The following is a 20987-nucleotide window of genomic DNA, read 5'->3' on the forward strand; positions in this document are numbered from 1 at the left end:
TGATGAAACCCACCCATGTTTTACTTGGGCTTGGTCCAGACAGACTGACTTTGGGGGAAAATATTCGATCCACTTGGGGTTGTGCATCGTTTCAATTGGAATGATTTCCGTTCCAATTTCGGTTCCTGGATTCGGTTCTGGTTGCTAACGATTCTCAAGACTGTTTTTATTGGTTTACTCATCCAATTTTGTTTGTTAGGGTGGTACTAGGTTGAGAAGTGGAGCTGTAGTTAGGGAATCTGTCAATTCTATTCTTTAAAGTAGGAGGTGCTTTATCGTATTTGAATTGTAACCTGTTCTCCACGACATTATTTCATGACATGTTACACTGAGCAGAACTGTAACTCAAAACGCACATCTCTAAAATCATTTTTCTCCACTGAAAAGAATTAAACATTCCAGTGCGCCCCCCACCCCCCCCCAAAAAAAACAACAGTTTTGGTAACCTGTTCTTTAATAAGAAAAATAGCATTTTTTAGAAATGCTAGTGCGATAAATGTTAAATAATATAAAGAAAAAGACCGTATTTGTGTGACTGGATCGGGTTATGGGCAAACTGTATACTTGAGCTTGTGTAAGCACCTTCTGTTGATGTGTTTGCACACACGCACGCACGCACGCACGCACGCACGCACGCACACACACACACACACACACACACACACACACACACACACACACACACACACTGTCGAGAAAGCCAATCGTCTTAGTTTCCTTTTTCCAGCACATTTGAATAGTTTCGTAATTCTTCCTCTTTCAGAGTAGAAGTACATCTTACATGCTTCTGTTTGAATGGGATAATAAGCGATTACGGCTGTCTTCTATTCTTACACAAGAGTGTCAGAGATTATGATAAATAGCAGCATTTGAAGTGCTCCGGTCAAAGCTAAGACGAAACAGCACTTTTCATTTTAAAGCCTGATGCTTGATGAGTTTAAGCCTGTCTTTTTTTGTTATTTTAGAACGAATTATCTAACATTTCACCTGTCTTGTATAGCATGTGAGGTGGCTGTTATCATTGTTAAGGGGAAGGCTTGCTGCTTGAGTGTGTCCAAAATGTTACTGAATCAGACGCCAGCTCGTCTGCCGTTATTATTACCCTTGTCTGAGTCTCCGTGCGTGCCCTCTCTTTAATCTGGCATCAGTCCAGTCTAACATAAGGCGAATGTCATGGTGTCTAATGCGATGATTTCAAGCAAAAGTCTGTTTCGTTCATGTGGAAAGGCAGGGCGTTTCACGTGGGGAGGGGAGGTTGCCAGCATGGGGTGTTGTTTGTTTTTGTTAACCAACACCTCATGTACCACATATTGATGCCTTTGGGCTCTCTGGGCCAAAAAAAAACTGGAAGGTGTGAGGACCTTGGCAGAGATAAAGAAAGTTGTCTCAATTGCCACACCCCCAAACTCATTCCCGCCAGCCAAATCCACCCCCCCCCACACACACATACATAAATACAAAATACAGTATAATTGTAAGCCTAAGTGTACTACAGCGGAACCTCTCAAGCCGACCGCTCCTAAAGTTGAACAATTTTGAAATGAATTCCAATCAAGAACGCGACAGAGAAGACTTTGGCTCTGTGAACGTCTAAAGGAGTGTGTTTTTACATCATCCCTAACTAACCACATCAGAAGGTTTACAGCAATCGCATAGATTAGACCCATGAATATCTGACACTCCCCACCCCCGCGCCCCCCTACATTGCTTTCACCACAAGTTAGGACACAATTGACGTCCTTCATTACTTCTTGTGAAGACGTATTTGTGTGTTACCCCCAGTCAAAGAAAAAGCCGTGGTCCACTTTTACATGCTGTCCGACATGAGTGAAGACAGTCGTCGATAAACAGATTAGAAACCATCTGACAACGGAAATGACCATCATAGAGGGAAGCTACTCAGAACCAGTTTTCTGCGAATGACTCTTGTCAGTGTGTCGAGGCCCGCAAGCCGTCACCATCTCCAGGAGACCGTCAGTCCATAAAGCGGAGTTCAACAATGCCCTTTTTAACGACCTGATCACGCTCTACTGGGTATTTGAATAAAAGCTGGCATCTCTCCCTCCTAAACACTCATACACACACCACCATTCCAGTCCACAAGAAACATGCCATTTTGGGCCTGAATGACTTGGTCTGTTATGTGTGCTCCGAAAGTCCTTTGAACAGTCTGTGTGCGACGAGCTGCAATGCGTGATGGAACGCCTGCGGCTTGCCGAGCGAGACAGGCAGGTTGCCGGATGATGCAGTCAACAAACTTGGTTTGAGAAAACCTCAGCGGTACTCGGATCCTGTGTGTGTACTCTGGAGTTAACACTGCTTTTTCTCTCTCTCCACGAATGTCTGCATATCAGCGCGTCTCGCTCCCTCACGCTTCTGAAGGTTGCGAATCAGTGACAGCGAATGTGCATCTTGACAAGACGTAGGTAGAGCGGCTGATGCCCTGGAGCGGAACATGCTCAAGACTGCAGATAGGTTTGTGGACTTCGGGGTAACAACGTTCCACGCAGCTCCCACTTACACTGCCCAACTGACCTGTGTCTCACCGTCGGGACCTTTCCGTTTCTGGTAGTCGCAATTTTGGACCAGCATTCTATGCTGAATTTTTTTAGACCTTGTTTTGTTTCCTGAATGGAAGAATTGTTTCAGCTAGCATCCTTGAAACAATTCTGTTGAACATTTGAGGTTCTTCTTGTTTCACTGAAACTCATTCAGTACCATCCGATTCTGGACCAAGTCTGAAAAGACCTTTAAAAACGTCTTTGGGAGTGAATGAGTTAATTTATTAATTTAATTGGCGTAGAGGAAACAGGGCCAAGTGTTGCACTCAAGCCCTGAGTCGCCCCTCCATATGAAAACTTGAGCACCTTCATTCACATCCACGGTTATCCGCTCACTTGCGATGAGAAGTTAGCGACATAGCTATTTCTACCGTTTAGAATGTCTGCTGGTGTGGCCGCTTTAGAGCGCTTTGTTTTTAGACGTGAGTGGCCCGCAGGTGGAAGAGCGAGGAGGGGGAAAAAAAATATTCCTCCATGCTAGCCTGCCGGTGCACGCGGGCTAGGTGCTAGCGTGGCCGCTTTGGAGCGCCTCGTCGCGGAGTGGAAAAGTCTCGTGCAAACAGACCGCCGCAGGTTTTCAGAGGGTGCATTTTTGTCGCTCACACATGTAGTTGTGTGTTGTCATAAGAATAATTGTATACAAATATGCCTAAGAAACATCAGACACATATTTATTCTTTAGCGGTTTTAATCTGCTGATGACAGTTCAAATCCTAAAACCAGATGCAGCAGTATTGACCCACATTGTTTCAAATTATGGGAATGACCAACGCTATTATTTTGATGGAAGCAGCTGTCATGATTGATTCGTTTATTTCCATTTACCAGGCAGCCTAATGAGTGAGTTAAAAGTGTTTGCTCATGACTTGCATGTACATGGATGTTTCTTATTCTCCAGATGGTATGAACAGCAGGATGAGGCTGTAAAACGGCATCATTGCTGATAGATAAATTGCTATCGCCGAAGCGTGCCCCTCGCCTCTCTAGTAACATTCACGCTTGTGGGTGGAATAGATGGCCACATCATGTGTTTAGTGGCTTGCATCAAAGAGGCGCATCGGGCTGTGGCAAGTGCGCGGCAGCCGACTGATCAATCTGACATTAGTTGGCAGCTTCCGTTTGCCTTGTTTTAATGTGTGCCCATCAGCACTTATGCATGAGCTCCGCTTCGTGGCTGTGCACGCGAGCAAGCGCGAGCAAGCGCCGCCATCCATGCATTTTTAGCAGACGTGCAAATCCTCTCCAAAACAAACACGCCGCCACCTGCCAAGCGAACCGCTGCGCGACAAATCACACAACGCGCAGCCTCTGCAGCCCCCCGGCCTCCCAAGACTGTCCCTCTCGGTCCGCATGGAGCTCATTGACAACAGCCTGCCTCTTAAAAAGGGAACGCAATAAAATGAGTAATTACTGCAATGTGGGAAGTGCAGGCTGTCCGTAATAGTGTGTTGGGCTTCACACGTGCATTGCGGGGAGGCTGCCTGGCTGTGAAAAGCCTTGGTTCGCCCCTGCAGAGAAAATAGTCACGAATGACGTTTTGCAATACAGTCGCTTACCGAGGCCTGTTGGGGAGAGAGGAGGGGTTGGGCGAGGGACGCTATATGAAATCCCTATTTTCAGGTTTGAGGACTGTTGTTGAGGCACAATTAAGTCCCTTTTACACCACGCAGAACAGTTTAATTTGGGATTGGACCCACCTTATTTCACTCAGTGAAACCTTCAAAGTCAAGAACATGTCATGCGTATTTCAGTGTTCCCAAACTTTTACTGAGCCAAGACACATTTTACAAGAGTGAAATCCCAACGTTAGCCACAGCTGTTACGTTGGTAGCATGACTTCCATGTTGGTCGACAGTGCATCTCCAGCAGGGTTCAAATGTTAGCCGATCCTGACACGAATGATCAGGCTAGGATGGGGAGAGGGGGCTGGGGGGGCCGTGTCCAAGCACCCATCTCATGGCACAGATATTTTGGACAAAAGGTGTATTGTCAAAAAGCAGTTGTCTGCTCGCCAGCATGTCAAGACTGTCATTGTGCAATTTGTGCACCACATCTAAAGGGAATGATTTTGATTGGTCACAATTGAAGTCGCCTGCTGTCACTCCCACTCCGGCGCAGACCTTTATCTCTCAATTCACTGCCCTGCGAATTTACTAACACCAGCTCAAACCACTGTGTGGCGCATAGGATTTACGCCGTTCACGAAACTAGAACTCAATATGTTTCGAGTGGGTTTTTTTTTTGGGGGGGGGCAGTGTACAATACTATTTTGTTTAAAAGAGAGATGATAACATTACCCGTCAAGGAGAAATGTTGCCAATTTTGCGTCACATCTGAATCATCAACTGCCTGAGGTTCCTTACTCTGCTCCTCTTAGCTAGGCTTGTGTCAACGTGTTAGCAAAAGACGAACGGGTGTTTTTCAGATGTAGATATTCCACCGTAGTTTAATCAAAATCCTCAGGTAAAAGAGGTGTGCCGGTGACTGAATAGGAGCACGACTATAAAATACGGAGCAAATTGCATTCACAGCAGAAGTTTGTTCGGGTTTTTTAAGAAATTACCTCAATCCAAGTTGTGGTACAGATTGCCTTTGCCCACTTCTAAACTTGGCTACTCTTTCACTGGGGGAACCAATCACTCACAAAACGGGGGCACTTGACACAGTCTTTTGCCTGGTCAGTTTAGAATCAGCACTGCAATGAGACGAGCACAAAGTACCCACAAAGCTTGTAAACAGTAACATGCCAAGTCGACAAAATACTGAATGTTTTTCATCCTTGTCAATTCCTCTTGCTTCAGTTTGGTGGCGGATTGCACTGAGTCAACACTGCTAAGATGTCACATTCTTGACAAAGCCGATGCAGCTATGCAGAATGGATTTGTTTCATCGATGTTTTTCTGAGCTTGCAAGTGAGCTGCCATCTCTTCTCCGTAACGTAAAAGTGAATGAAAGCTTTTCGGGTTGCGTTGTTTTCTTGGAGGCTTCAGTGCAGTTCGTTGTCATTTTCAGATTTGTGCCAAATCCATTCATTTTTCTTTCTTTCTTTTTCTTTTTTTTATGGGGGGGACTAAAACGGAGACTCCCTTTAGTGGATTTTCTTTTCCATTCTTGAGGTAATAGAATTCCCTCTCAAGGTGAATGAACAAGCTGCTCCCAGCGGATTGACTGAAATAGAAAGCAAGTGTCCCAATTCACTCCTTTTTTGGGGGGGGCGGCAATTTACAGCTGAATTCGAAGTGCATTTGCTCAATATAAAGAACTGATGCCAGAATTTCATCTTTGGCTTCTGTGACTCATTTGTCTTGATTTTTTTTCCCCCCATTCTGCAATCACATCTCCAATCGTCTGTCACCTCCTTCGAACAGACTTTCTTAAATCATATTGATTTTCTTCTTACTAATAGCATCCTATCCGTTTTATCCTCCCCACCCCATGTTCTCATTTTTGTTTCATTTCACTGCGGTGATTCTCTCACTGGACTATGAATAAACTGTAAAATCACTGTCATCATCTTGTCAGGGTACATATCCTGTCCGAAATGATGAGGCCAACAGTGACTGCCAGATTGCTCTTTTTTTTATGTATTAAACCTCATCCTGGTGTGTTTGTTTCCTTAAAGTTGAAATGAGCTGAGCCCCGTTTATGGCCGCTCTGCCTGCCGCCTGTTTCAGAGCGCCTCATACTTGATTGACATGCGCAACCGCTTCCCGCATGTGCGCCACTCCCGATTTTCACGAGTTGATTTCAGCCGTGTTATTTACACATGACACTGCTCCAGTTTAAAGGGCGAATATGCTTCAATTCCTTTCTCATTTTTTATGGTGGATTTATTTATTTCCCGTCAGCGCCGCTTCTGCTTTTATGAGGGCAATCTGCTTTTTTTTTTTTTTCTATGCTCTGCCTCTCGGAATACGATTACTGTTAGCGGGGCTGCCCGCCACCGGTGCACACGCGCTCTGCTCAATCTCTCTCTGCTGTGGCAGTGCGTGGAGGTGGAATAGGAGAGAGGAGGGAGGGAGGTAGGTAGGAAAGGTCGAGTCGGGATGAAGGGGGGAAGTACAAGGGGATGAGAGGTGTGGTGTCGCCCAGCAGGCTGATGCATCCCAGACTGCAACCATCTTTTTCCCTCTCATGAAGAACATCATCATTTGGGAGCAGCGGAGCTCAGCACATCACACCGCTTCTTGCATCTCCGATTATTTTTTTATTTTTGTGCGTGCGTGTGTGCGCCTGGGGCACTAACAGACACATCTTAACAAGGCCTGAATGATTTAAACTCCCTCGATTAAAAACATGATGTCTACGGTTCGCTTGCATGTTTGAGTTTTAGGCAACAGGACGAGGTGGCGCTGTTATTCCACGTAAAGCCCATCCAGATGACGCGGGAAAATATTGAGTCGTTAGATTATCTGATATTCGACATCAATGAACAGGCCTGAAAATTGAGTTCTTTTAGAATCTTCCGATTTCTTAATGACGAGAGTCGCGGAGAAGAGTCAATGGGGATGGGATTAAACATTTATATTGCCTCTTGTTATGACTGACGTGATGGTCATAAATGGAGGAATGGAACTGTGAGCATTTGGTGCATGAACGTAAACTCAGTACAGTGGAGAAAAAAACGGCGTTGCTTTGCAAATGTTCAATCCTCCATTTTAGATGAGATCGGGTAATGCCTGACATGACAGAAAAGCATATTTTTTTCTCATGCAATGCAAGATAAGGTTTATTTTATTCTCTTTTCTTAATTGTAATTTTTCTGAACTTGCAGAATTCTATAATAATGTATTTTAAAGAAAATCTAAAATCACAATTGGTTTTTTTTTGGGGGGGGCGTAATCTCTGTCTGTGTGTGGAAAAATTAGCTCCGAAGTTGTTGTTTTTTTTTTTTTTTTTTAATCTTGCCAAATTGCCGCTGTTTACATTCGGCCCAGTGCATTGTGGGATGTGTAAACTCTACATACTGAATTGGTACGGCTCGGCAGCATGGGGGTGGCCCCCTCCCCCGGTCTAAGTCTCATTTAAAAACCCGCAAACATTATTTTGTGTGTGTTGAAAGTTCACATGCCGCTGTGAAATGTTTCTGTCGCGCAGTTCATGTGCTGGTTCATTTCATGGGTGTCCTCGGCACTTGCTAAATGATTTGATTTCTCACCTTTTCGTTCCTCCGAATGGAGATGCATCATCACGCCAATGTATACGTTGCGTTCAAAGTCTAATTTTCAGCGTGTGGCCTGACGTGATGACTTTGACTGGTGCCATTGGACGGCAAGCGTGTGCTCGTATGCGGGGAACGCGTGTCACTGTTGATTAGAATGCGCTGCAACCGAATCACCTGACTGACAAATCGCTCGTCATCTTTTGACATGTTATTTTCTCCAGACTTTTTTCGGTGTCTTTGCTCCTGAAGATTTATCTACACAAACATGGAAGGACAGATGCCAAACAGTAGCATCATCCGACCGCACCAAACTCGATCAAGTCAACCAATCATAGGATGGGATCAAATGAGAACAGAAAGAAGTCAGGCTGAGTCATCAACCTTCTCAATTGCGTCTCCTCTCTGCCGAATTTGTATCTGCGATCTGAAATGTGGATGAAATATGGTATGTCAGGAACACACACACACACACACACACACACACACACACACACACACACACTGGCATGTGCCTGCTTGTGCTTTGTTTGGTCTCAGTGAGACATCTGTCGGTCCCGGTCCTCTTTTGTTTTCCTCCTTGTACACTTTGCAGGCTGCAGTTGGGGAATAGATCAAAAGCATAATGTGGAGTTGTTGTTCAGCCTTAAAGGATTTCATGGCTGGGTGAGGCTTGGATGTTTGTTTGCGTCACCCCCCCCCCGCCCCCCCAAAAAAAAACGTCATGTCTTTGTATCTATCCTGTGCCCATTTTTAGCAAAATGCATTTGCTCGTGCTGAAGATGAAAGACTCTCGTCGCTACAAAATGACTTTAGATGTATTTTGCATGTTCTTCCCCTCTGCCACTGCGCGATATCTTCGATGCTCAGCATATGACTCGTCTTGCTCTTGACACATTCCCAATTTACAAAAGCAGATACGATTTCTGCTCCCAGTCAGAGGTTCCAACTTGATAGATGATGTCAGCAAGAAATTGGGAAGCCGCAGTAAAAAGTGCATCATGTGGATGATGACACTCGGTAAGCGAATGTTAGTATTTGTCGTGTTTTTATTTATTTATTTATTTGTCATTTCTAGTCATGTTTCCTCCATCATTAGTATCGAATCAGCAGGTTTAGAGAGAAACGCTGTCGGATTGAATCCCGCAGTGTTTATTTTCCTCCTGCCCTCAGCCTTCGCTTCAGGTAGGCAACCAGTTGCTGAGAAGTAAAGTATTTTGCATGTTCTTCCCCTCTGCCACTGCGCGATATCTTCGATGCTCAGCATATGACTCGTCTTGCTCTTGACACATTCCCAATTTACAAAAGCAGATACGATTTCTGCTCCCAGTCAGAGGTTCCAACTTGATAGATGATGTCAGCAAGAAATTGGGAAGCCGCAGTAAAAAGTGCATCATGTGGATGATGACACTCTGCCTGCTTGTGCTTTGTTTGGTCTCAGTGAGACATCTGTCGGTCCCGGTCCTCTTTTGTTTTCCTCCTTGTACACTTTGCAGGCTGCAGTTGGGGAATAGATCAAAAGCATAATGTGGAGTTGTTGTTCAGCCTTAAAGGATTTCATGGCTGGGTGAGGCTTGGATGTTTGTTTGCGTCACCCCCCCCCCCCCAAAAAAAAAACGTCATGATGTCTCCTTTCAAATCGTCTTCCCTCCGCATCAAACTGTGTTCACAAGTTCAACGGAAAATGTGCAGACAAGAGCGGAATTAATGAAACAAGATGCACAAGGACGCACCCCCCCCCCCCCAAAAAAAAAATTTGCTCTTGACACATTCCCAATTTACAAAAGCAGATACGATTTCTACTCCCAGTCAGAGTTTCCAACTGGATAGATGATGTCAGCAAGAAATTGGGAAGCCGCAGTAAAAAGTGCATCATGTGGATGATGACACTCGGTAAGCAAATGTTAGTATTTTTCGTGTTTTTATTTATTTATTTGTCATTTCTAGTCATGTTTCCTCCATCATTAGTATCAAATCAGCAGGTTTAGAGAGAAACACTGTCAGATTCAATCCCGCAGTGTTTATTTTCCTCCTGCCCTCAGCCTTCGCTTCAGGTAGGCAACCAGTTGCTGAGAAGTAAATAGAAAATATCCTCATTCTTCTCCATTGTTATCGGTTATTAGCGTGTCTCGCTCAGATTGATACGTTCAATGGGACGCATTTTGTGCAGTTGGCTACAGGAGTGTTTTAAAGTGGAAAAGGGACCAAGCCGAGACCGCTGAGCCGAGCACGTTTGGTTGTGTTTGGTTTTACAATCACTGCAAATTGCGACTCCCGAAACAACGTTATCAGTACTTCTCTGACAGACAATCAAAGATCAGATGAATATTGACATATGTAATAGCGCCTTTCGTGTTTGGATTGATGTTTGTTTCAGCTCTCATTGCTGGATTAAAGAGTAGTTTCAAACCATTATAGTCTTTTTTATGCATTTATTTTTTAATTCCTCATGAGAGTGTCTTGTTTATAAGATTGTAAGGAAGATGTTGGAAGGCAGACATCTCAATTTTTTTGTGAATCTTAGCGTGTCTCGCTCGGATTGATATGTTGAATGGGACGCAGAGTAGTTTCAAACCATTGTAGTCTTTTTTATGCATTTATTTTTTAATGCTCATGAGAGTGCCTTGTTTATAAGATTGTAAGGAAGATGTTGGAAGGCAGACATCTCAATTTTTTTGTGAATTGTGTAAAATGTTTTTTTTGGTTTGTTTTTTTGTTCCCCAGTTTAAAGCCAATAGCTTTTTTAGGGCACTCTAAGTTAATGAAGCAATGAAGAGGCATTTTGCATGTTTTTCCCCTCTGCCACTGCATGATATCTTCGCTGCTCAGCGTATGACTCGTCTTGCTCTTGACACATTCCCAATTTACAAAAGCAGATACGATTTCTACTCCCAGTCAGAGGTTCCAACTTGATAGATGATGTCAGCAAGAAATTGGGAAGCCGCAGTAAAAAGTGCATCATGTGGATGATGACACTCGGTAAGCAAATGTTAGTATTTTTCGTGTTTTTATTTATTTATTTGTCATTTCTAGTCATGTTTCCTCCATCATTAGTATCGAATCAGCAGGTTTAGAGAGAAACGCTGTCGGATTGAATCCCGCAGTGTTTATTTTCCTCCTGCCCTCAGCCTTCGCTTCAGGTAGGCAACCAGTTGCTGAGAAGTAAATAGAAAATATCCTCATTCTTCTCCATTGTTATCGGTTCTTAGCGTGTCTCGCTCGGATTGATATGTTGAATGGGACGCAGAGTAGTTTCAAACCATTGTAGTCTTTTTTGTGCATTTATTTTTTAATGCTCATGAGAGTGCCTTGTTTATAAGATTGTAAGGAAGATGTTGGAAGGCAGACATCTCAATTTTTTTGTGAATTGTGTAAAATGTTTTTTTTTGGTTTGTTTTTTTTGTTCCCCAGGTTAAAGCCAATAGCTTATTTAGGGCACTCTAAGTTAATGAAGCAATGAAGAGGCTAAGTTGGAAAAATAATCACACTTTTTGAAAAAGTGAACAAAGTTTTTGATGGTATTTCATCACAAAACCTGTAAAAAAAGCTAACAAAAAGTCCAAAATGTAATACAAGCAGATAAGCAGTGCAGAGAAGGGATGGGTGGATGGATGGATGGATGGATGGATACTCTGAGACTTTTGTGAATAAAAATAGGAACAGGTGATTGCACTCAGTGTCTCTTTAACCAACCCTTAATTAAATGAACCCTTATTACGAACCCTTCAAAGGGAGAGATGAGTCACATTGAGTGCACAGTCAGTTAACTTGCGATTCTGTCGACTCACTCGAGTGCGACCATCATCGTCTCGAGTCAACAGGAAATAGGACATTTTGGAAGGACGTACTTGACGAGTGATGTGCTTGTTACGACGCGAACACAGACGGACTCCTGTCTCAAAATGGGGAGTACGCTGTCTGCAGTAAAATATGTGTTGCACTTGTTTTGTTTTGTTTTCAACACATTTTCCCTCTGAATTGTTCTGTTTTGCAGCATTACGAAATACAAAAAGGAAATTGTACGTCGCCGTGATAAGCAGTTCCGCCGGTAGGCGCGCGTCTGGTTTTGTCAAAATGCTTCTCGGCTTTTGCCCTCACACTCGTCATATGAAGATTACTAAACCCAGGACTGATATCGTCAGATGAAGGTCTCCTCCTCCTGTTTGTTTTCACTACCGCTGCCAATACGCACGATGATATTTGAACAGCTGCTGGTGACAGGAAGTGTGGATGTGAGGTTATCTATTGTTTGCCTTGGTACGAACATGAAGCTCTGGCCTGCCACCGCCAGTCAGTCTGACTCTCCGGTTTTAAGCGAGCCATCTCGGTCACCCTAATACCGCACAATGAGCGTTTGCAAGCTGAATCATGCCATCTCGGCAAATGTTTTGTGTGAATTAGCGCACGCACGGTTGTCGCCGCAGCTGAAAGTCACGGCAAAAGAGATTGCATTCTTTTCTCTGCCTAATCGTCGTCACTGTGCATCAGTGTCAAACACCCAAATCAGCACCTGTGAATTTCTCCGGCACCGCTCCAATTCTTCTCATCCTGCCTCGACGAGTCACATAGTGAGCGCTTCGCTCAAACTTGCCGGTCCCCAGAAAAAAAAAGAAAAAACATGCAACATAAAAACACACACGCAAACTATAACAGGTCCTTTTTTATTTTTTTTATTTTTTTTTTTTCTTCTTCCCTCTTGACACGCTTGCTGTGATACCAGTGTGAGTATTCGGAGTGGGTGTACCCTCTGTTCTGTTTTGGTCAGGCTTCTGCTTGTTCTATTGTTGTCCACGCTGCCACAGAGAGTATCCTCAAATGTTGGCTTCATATCAGTGTAAAGTTTTTTGATTTGTTTTTTGTTTTTGTTTTTTTTTGCAGTAGTGCAATAATGCTGTCTTGTTTTTTGGCAGACCTTTTTTAAGATGTTCCACTAAAGGCTTGTAGCTGCTGGTGAGGCATTTGCCATCTGTTTCACAAATTCAAGCAGAGAATCAGGATGAGAGGGCTAATATAAAAACAAGGCATGGCATTGATGGTTAGGTTCACACTGCAAGTCTTAATGCTCAATTCAGAAATCCGTTTTTTCGCGCGTGTGTGTGTGTGGGGGGGGGCTTAAAAGCATCAGATCACGTTAACCCTTTCATGCACCCTGTAACATGATAACATGATAAGTCGTCCACTGTAGTAATCGCTGTCCCTGAAAGGGTTAAATGTCACCTCAGTCTGTCCAGTGTGTGCTCTCGGTTACAATTGTTTTCAATGCATTTAACGTAACTATCCTACTTTCACAGTGGTACATCTGCTGTGTTGTTTGTTTTGATAAATCTAATTCAGAATTAAAACATTAGATCTCAGAGACAACATTATAACAATTCTGGAGTTTATCTTGGGAGATGCCCGGATTTTTAAAATAGTTTTTTTTTCCCCTAAATTAAGGTCAAATTCTGTCTTTGGGGACTTTTAAGTGCACATTTTTTCCTTTGTGGAAAAAAGCTCACTCTCAAAACTGACACACACACACACGCGCGCACACACACACACACCCAAACTAGGAAAACAGAAAACACAATTTGAGTGTGACTCATTTGTAGTAGCGTGTCACCTGAGTGCTTTAGTGTAGCTTTAAGCGGCCTGTTTGACATTCTACTTTATAACACTTCCCACTGCCGCCCGCCTTCATGATGGATGCGCCTGTCAGCCGTGGCCTGTTGAAGGTGGCGTCTTTCTGACAGCAGAATCAGCCAATCCTTACGCCTGAGTGAGCTGCCACCTTAATCTCCAGCTCATGCTCTAATTCCACATTGTAGAAGGAACTCGAGGTATTCCTCGTTAGGCGGTCCCATCCCAGTTGTTGTCATCGTTCCCTTGCTCTTCCTTTTCATTTCACACTTGCATAAACTCTCTGTTAGTCTCTCTTTCCTGCTGCCAGTTGAGTCTTGCTCTCGTCTCAGCCCCCCAGTTCTGTCTCCCTCGCTAGTTGGTGTTCATATTTCCCCATTGATTTTCTTTCCATTCCGGGGCATATTTCTCCCCAAGTCTTTTTACTCCTGTAATATTAGCCTGCTTTATGATACGCCATCCCTCATTTTGCCTCCTTGTTTCTCTGCAACATTCATAATGCGCAGCGCTTTAGCTGTCGGCACTCTCACCCTTCCGTTTGCATGATTGCTTTTAATTGTAATTGCAATGTGAATACCAAATTAAGACCAGCGCGGATGTGAACACTTGAGATACTTGAGTTATTTAGAGTCACACAGGCTGCTCTATGCTGGGTCATTTCTTTCTAATTAAATTACACTGGTTGGGCTTTTTAAGCAGCAGTTACAGTGTTGTTTTCTCAGCAAATTTCCTCTGGCATTGTGGCCATAATGTTCAAACTTGCTGGGATGTCGTCGCATGTAGTTAGGATACAGTCAATAGGGTGTGCGGGATGGATGGATGGATGATGGATGGAGCTCCAGCCTTGGTTTGATTAGATAACACATTTCCATGCTTTGGTCTGGTTTCTCCACAAAAAGGAAGGAAAAGCCAACTACAATATCCTCAATGTATTTGAGGTTATTCAAAGGCAGTTAAAATGGTAGCAGAGGAGTCTGAATGTGTTCATGTGTTGCTGCTGAGAAAGGTTCACCTTTTTTTGTTTAAAACAACTAACCGTAGCACCATACACTCACCAATGGCAGCATAAATTAATGGTTTCCTCTTCTGCCCCATTTTAAAATCCATCGAGAGTACGTTTGAACTAGCCTCACCTTAGCTAGCATTAAGCTAGTTCGTCAGTCAGGTCCAGCGTCCAATTTTGCAAATGCCTCGTAGTTTGCTGCTAGCGAGCCGTTAGCTGTCCAACAGCGAGGCATTAGCCGGCCAAATATTTCCGTTGCTAGGATGCCGTTAGCCAGCTAATAGCAAGGCGTTAGCCGGCCAAATACCCTCATAAGCACCCAAGCATCCGCTCGAATACAACATACATACAAACGTCACACATACGGAGACCTAAGGGCCATCCAAACATTCGTCTCTGACGACAATATGCTGTGGCGCGTTCTAACTCAAATGGGAAAATTCTGATTCTGCGTTTGTTTTCACTGAGCAATTCAATACTCAATTTGAGTCATCACCCATTCGGGCACAGCCCTTGTAAATACAATGTTCTTTCATTTTGGATTTCAAAATTAGATTGAAAGACCCTCTGGCTTTCGCTGATTTGTTTCACCGAAAAGTTATGTACTTAACTGAAGTGGTGAATTGGCCTTTTTCACAGTAATTGGTGTCAATTATGTCACACTAGTGGTTTGTTTCTGTCTATGTGAAAGTAAGCGTTGTGAAGTTTTACAAAGACTCTACAACATTTTTTTCCTTGGCACGTATTTGCTCCCCAGCGTGCGTTCTTGCTTATGCAAGCTGACGCGCACACTTTTCCTTCCTGCGAGTCGCACTGACTCACCGACGGTACCGCTGTGCTTCCCCCGACTGGCCCAAAGAGAGTTGATGGCAGGGCCACCTAAGGGCCATTTCCTTCTCTCGTATCGTATATGCCTTGCCTCTTCTTCCTGCTCGCAGCTCCTTCATCTTCCTTCTGTTCCCGTACGAGTCACCGTGACACCCCGCGCCATTATACTCTCAGTCACACCCAAACACTCAGACCTCTGCAGACTCCCACTGAGATCAGCCAAGCCACCTCCGCATGCTCCAAGAAGTGATTGTGCATGCCGACTGTTGGAACATCACCTACGTTGGTCCCTTTCTTCTTCATTCCTCACCACATCACAGTTTGAAGGGCTCAGTTGGGTCGCTGTTGTCTAATTGTGTGAGCGAGGTACGGACTCCTCCAGCTAGTCCACCACAGTAAAAGGAACGCTGGTTCATTTTGGTCAAAGTTGTAGAATCGTCCCAATTAGAAATGATGACCAGAAGTCCTGTAGATCAGAGAGGAGATGTGTTGCTTATGTTACTAGTAGCAGCGCTGCCAACTTTTCCGGATTGTCCGATATTTTGTTACGGAAATCTCTTAACGCAACCTCAATCTGGATGCAACATTTTCTGGGAATGAAAATAAATGAATAAATAAATAATGGGTCACATTGACAACACCCCGCTTCTGCCAAGTGACTCCGGTGACAGTTCCGTCCCCGATCACTAGACTCTTGCTTCTTGATTTTGTTGTGTTTATTCTTGTTTTCTGAAAATATTACAAAATGACGTCTTGGGTACCGGCGGTCCAGTGGTTAGCGCGTAGGCCTCACAGTACAGAGGTACCGGGTTCAATTCCAGATCCGGCCCCAATGTGTGGAGTTTGCATGTTCTCCCCAGGCCTGCATGGGTTTTCTCCGGGTACTCCGGTTTCCTCCCACATTCCAAAGCTGATTGAACACTCGAAATTGTCCCTAGGTGTGAGTGTGAGCGTGGATGATTGTTAGTTTCTGTGTGCCCTGCCATTGGCTGGCAACCGGTTCAAGGTGTCCCCCGCCTAGTGCCTGAAGACGGCTGGGAGAGGCTCCAGCACCCACTGCGACCCTTGTGAGGATAAGCATAACGGAAAATGGATGGGTGGTCTTGGGTACCTCTGCTAAAAAGACATGACTTGTGCTCAGCAGACTGAATTTTAATGTTTTCAGAAACTTTCTTTTCTCTTTTTGCATCACAACTCAGCGATACGATTGAACCACCTTCCTATTTGTCGAAACTTTCTGATCAACATGAATGTAGTGTATCTCCACATTTCTGACCATGCTCAGCCTGCTCTGTTTATTGTAGTTTATTCTATTCTCCGCTCAAGTCAGATTCAAACAAATTCGCAAAGTACGATTTCCAGGCACTTGTATGAATTCCACCGAGTGACACAATGCATCAGGGCTGAATTAGAAGCAATCATTTGCTCTTCGTATGCAACATTCATAACAGAGGCAAGGCTGATCCTGTGATAAATGGCATAATATCAAAGTATTTCTAAACCAGAAATTTTCTTTTATGTGTTGGATCACCGACTTTGAACGTAGATGATTAGAAAAGTTGAGGTAATGTATTTCAATGACAAGCACATTTTGTCGCCGAGCGCTCTATGAATATTTAATGGAAGTTTGTCCCTTTTCTAGTTTGTGTGGCCTTTGGTCGCATTCTGCGTGAAAAAAAGCACTCAATTCAAAACGAATATCAAGTTTGTTTTGTATGTTATCCGGTGTTCATCACTTGTGTTTTTGCATGTGGTGCATAACATTTGGGAAGCCCAGGAAATTATCTTATTTTTTTTTTTTTTTTTTTTTTTTTTATCCATACCAGCTGTGCAATCACTTTTTATTTTTAGGGTCATCTTTTGATCTAATCTAATGTTTGGGAAGATTTAATAATCTCAGAATTTGCAGGAGTAACTGACATGCTTCAAGGTCAAAGAAATATCTCACCAAGGTGTTCAAAAGAGAAAAAAACAGGATGGGCTGTAATACCTCTAAACGAATGATCAATTCTTATTCTAATACCAAACAAGTTAAAATTCACAACGAACAAGGACAAGGTAAGCTTTTTACTTCTTCCTACTTCCTTTGAACCGGTAAATTGTGCTGAATGACAACTTTTAGTCTTTTTCTTTTCAGGCTTTTTTTTTTAACTTCTCTTTAATTCCTGCCTAATTTTTGTTCTCTGTTTATATGTTTAATCAAAAAACTAACTCACAAGCAAACATTTGATAGACTGTTACATATTTTGACAGTTCTAAAGTTATAATAATAATAATAACTGTGAAAACTCCAGGAGATTTTAGTGTGGATAATGCCATTTTTCTTTTGTTATAATTTCATATCCTTGTTGTTAAAATCCCTCAAGGGGAAATTAAAAACTCACACTCTGCTGCACATCTGTGTTGCACACCACACAGAGAATCAGATCACATACATGCATGGCATGCAAGGAGAGATCTCAGTGTGAAAATGGTGCACCTCGATGGTAGCCAAGAAGTGGACTTTTTAAAATTTTTTTTTTTTACATTTCTCCACAGTGGGACATGAGTGGCACTCTGGCAAACTCCTTCGAGATGAACTACTGTTTTATCAGAACGGGGCTTCATTGAAATGCATGGAAATTCAAATTGATAAACTCAGCAAATGATCATTTTGCATGAAAAAAGACTTTTCTTTTTTCACTTGACTTTCTTTCCTCAACATTTTTATCCATATTCATTTCACGAGTTACTGTCAGAGGAGCCGTCAGATGCTCAATGTGAAAAGGCGTGTTGTCACGGTCAACTCCAGTTTCTTCCTTTACACCGACCGAAACTTCAAATGTTGATCTTCTGGCCAACCTTAAAGGGGAAAACTTGTAATTTTTTTTTGTAGTTTGGGTTTGTAATACATCTTTGTGACTCTCGTCCTCGAAATTTTCTGAAAAACCACGACAGCATACCAGTATGTTTTCCTCTTCTTTATCTTTAATTCTCACCCATATGATTTTCAGCCTCTCTGTATAAGTGACGTATGTGATATGCACTTAGACTGAATTTACCAAATGGAATTTTGACTGCAAACGTTTTCGTGACGAAGACAACTACTTTATGTTCCATGCCATCTTCAAAAAGTCAATAGCTGTTCTCACACTCTCTCCCTTTTGATTCTAACCTATCTTCCTACCACAACTGAGCACCCAGAATCAATGATGAAGCTTACCATGGACTGTCACATGGCAAGAGGCGCCTTCAGCTCAACGGTTTTTGTTCCAAAGTGTGAAATTAAGGAAGTGACTGGCGGTAATTCAAGTGGCTATGGAGTCCATATCACGCTAGCGGTTACGGTTGTGCTCGAACTAGCTAATGGTTTAGCTGACTTGACACTTTTTAGAGCATAGAATGTTGCCAATATGTGTCAACTGTGGGCTTGTAAAGCCCTTTGAGACTTTGGCGATACAAATAGACTTGACACCGGATTGCACCTGATTTGTACAATTTTCCAGAGGTCTTGGTTTGCAGTTGGAGCATCGACGACGGGCCACAAGAACCTTTTCGTTTCTTGAAATAAAACTACTAGGACTAGGAAATAAAGTTTTCTCGGTTTCATTCATATTGGCTCATATTGGTTGATCTTATTGGCTCTTAATAGCTGTGAAAATCAGAGCATTCATTCAAAACACACGATAAGTTTCTGCCTGACATTTTCCAAGCAGTTGTTTATTCCATCGTGAATTCTTTCTCGGTTTGTGGGGTTAAGAAAAATGTCCTTGTGATGCCGGACTAGCAAATCCACACTAATAAAAAATGAGAATGAGGCTCTCTGCCACAGGAAATGCTGCTAATTGGTTCAATGAATGCATTATGCCGCTGCCGATTGAACACATGCCTTGTGTTTATTTGCTCCTCGAAGAATCACAAATCCATCTTTTTCACCTCCTTCAGCAATCACCCGAAGTCTTTTAATTGCCTTTTTTTCTTTTTTCTTTTTGCTTCACAAAAGCAAAAGCCTTTTCTGTCATTGTTTGTACGTCCTCCACTGTCTTGCGAAGGTCACGGTTTTCCTCATCCTGAGAGAACGGACGCAAATGATAGGAATGGCCTTTTCCGGCCGCTAGACATAATGACCGATCGTGTGTTTGTTGTGTGTGTGCAGATCGGCCTGTGGCACTCCGAAGATGGACTGTCTATGGAGAAGAAGCTCCCATCCGTCAACCTGACGGACACCCTCTTCAACACAACTCTTACCATCACTACAATACTCGTAAGTTGGACGACGCACATCATGCTAATGCATTAGCACAGCAGTCTGATATTTTGCGGCCGGCACACAGAAACCACAATTTCATTTCACGAACCAGATTTTTGTCCGGAAGAGGACAGTGCCAGGCTTGTTTTTAGACCTCTGCAGAGGGAGATGAGATTGGTGGACAAGATCGGCTTTATTTTAAGGGTTTGGCCAATCACTGATCCCCCCCCCCCCACCCCCGAAATTAAGAAAATCAATGCCAATTCCGATCCGAGCCGATTGATCGGTGCACCTCTATCAACTCTAGTTTATTCCGATGACAAATTCAAGTTATTTCACTGCTTAAACCGAACTATAACTAACATACTGTTAACATATTTTAGAAACGGTCAGTATGATGCAGCTGCAGTGCCATTGAAATGAGGGAAAGAACACAGACATACTTTATTTTGAACCTTCCATTTCACCCTGGATAGGGGCTGTGGGTGACGATTTAAGTGCCGGAGGGGGAAAAAAATGAAACGGTTCTTTCACAACAGGAAGTGGGTGTGAAAAGAATGAATTGGTTGATCCCTGCGACTCAATTTCATTTTGGAGATAGAGAGTCCCTTGACCAAACTTTGGAATCCACTGCTGGGCAATTTTCAGGGGCTATCACAGCTTATCCATCATGAAATGATTACTGCGTCGCTCTTCTCTTGCTTTTGAGCAACAGCTGAAAAAAATTCGCACCTGAGAGAATGTTTGTGAGCTCTTGAATTAGCACTTCAAGTCATTCTTGACGCCGTTCCGCAGCCTGTACACGGTGGCTTCATTACATGATTGCTGTCACAGTTACAGAATTGATGATGGCTTCCCCGCAGGCCCACCGGGTCATGTGTTGGTATTCATTGATCTCATTTTTACACTGGAGTGAATTTGTGGTGTTTATTACCTCGGTAACCACAGCCATGCGATGGAAAAAGCCAATTTGCTTCTGCGAGATAAAATTCTCTTTATATGTTGTGTTTTATTGCGCTTTATCTCTTTTCTGAAATGCAATAGCTTGTCTCGCCGTAAAAAGGCTGAACTTGTATGCATTCTGCTATTTTCCGTTCCCTCTGGCTTCAGCTTGTAATCCGATACAGCACTTACGCTATGTCACACATGTCCTATTGCCTGCGGGTCTGTCTCACAAATAAATAGAAAAGGTACTATTGTGCCTTGAGATGCAAGTGACCCGTCTTGAGTGTTTTTGAAAATATGAGACGCCATTCGGCTGATTCTCTTCGCTAACTTCGCTATAAGATGCTAGCCAAGGCAACTCACGTCACGCCAAGCAGCAGTTTGGCAGAGAGTGAACAATTCTTCAACAAAGCGACTTTAAACTGTTGAACGCCACACCCGGTTGAATTTTAACCCTTTCAGGGACAGCGGTTACTACAGTGGACAGCTAATCATGTTATCAGGTTGCAGGGTGCATGAAAGAGTGAACTAAATAGACGGGCGAACAGATAGCATCTATGTGCTGATATTATTGTGTATTAAGCAACAGATATTTGAACACAAATACACATGCGGCAACACATGGAGACAAAAATCACAGAA

The 20987-nt window shown here is 43.3% G+C and overlaps 1 protein-coding gene across 1 annotated transcript in view; it reads left to right on the forward strand.

Moving 5' to 3' along the window:
• The window catches only part of grik4 (glutamate receptor, ionotropic, kainate 4), a gene marked incomplete at its 5' end in the record, with an annotated part of 120012 nt that overhangs the window by 75869 nt on the left and 23156 nt on the right, over positions 1-20987 (forward strand). The window contains one exon of the mRNA XM_019892659.1: positions 19308-19415. Coding sequence (XP_019748218.1) covers positions 19308-19415 — 108 coding nt within the window. The remainder of the gene's footprint in view (positions 1-19307; positions 19416-20987) is intronic.

The sequence above is a fragment of the Hippocampus comes genome, unplaced genomic scaffold, assembly GCF_001891065.2.
Source record: "Hippocampus comes isolate QL1 unplaced genomic scaffold, H_comes_QL1_v1.1 scaffold72, whole genome shotgun sequence".
NCBI lineage: Eukaryota > Metazoa > Chordata > Actinopteri > Syngnathiformes > Syngnathidae > Hippocampus > Hippocampus comes.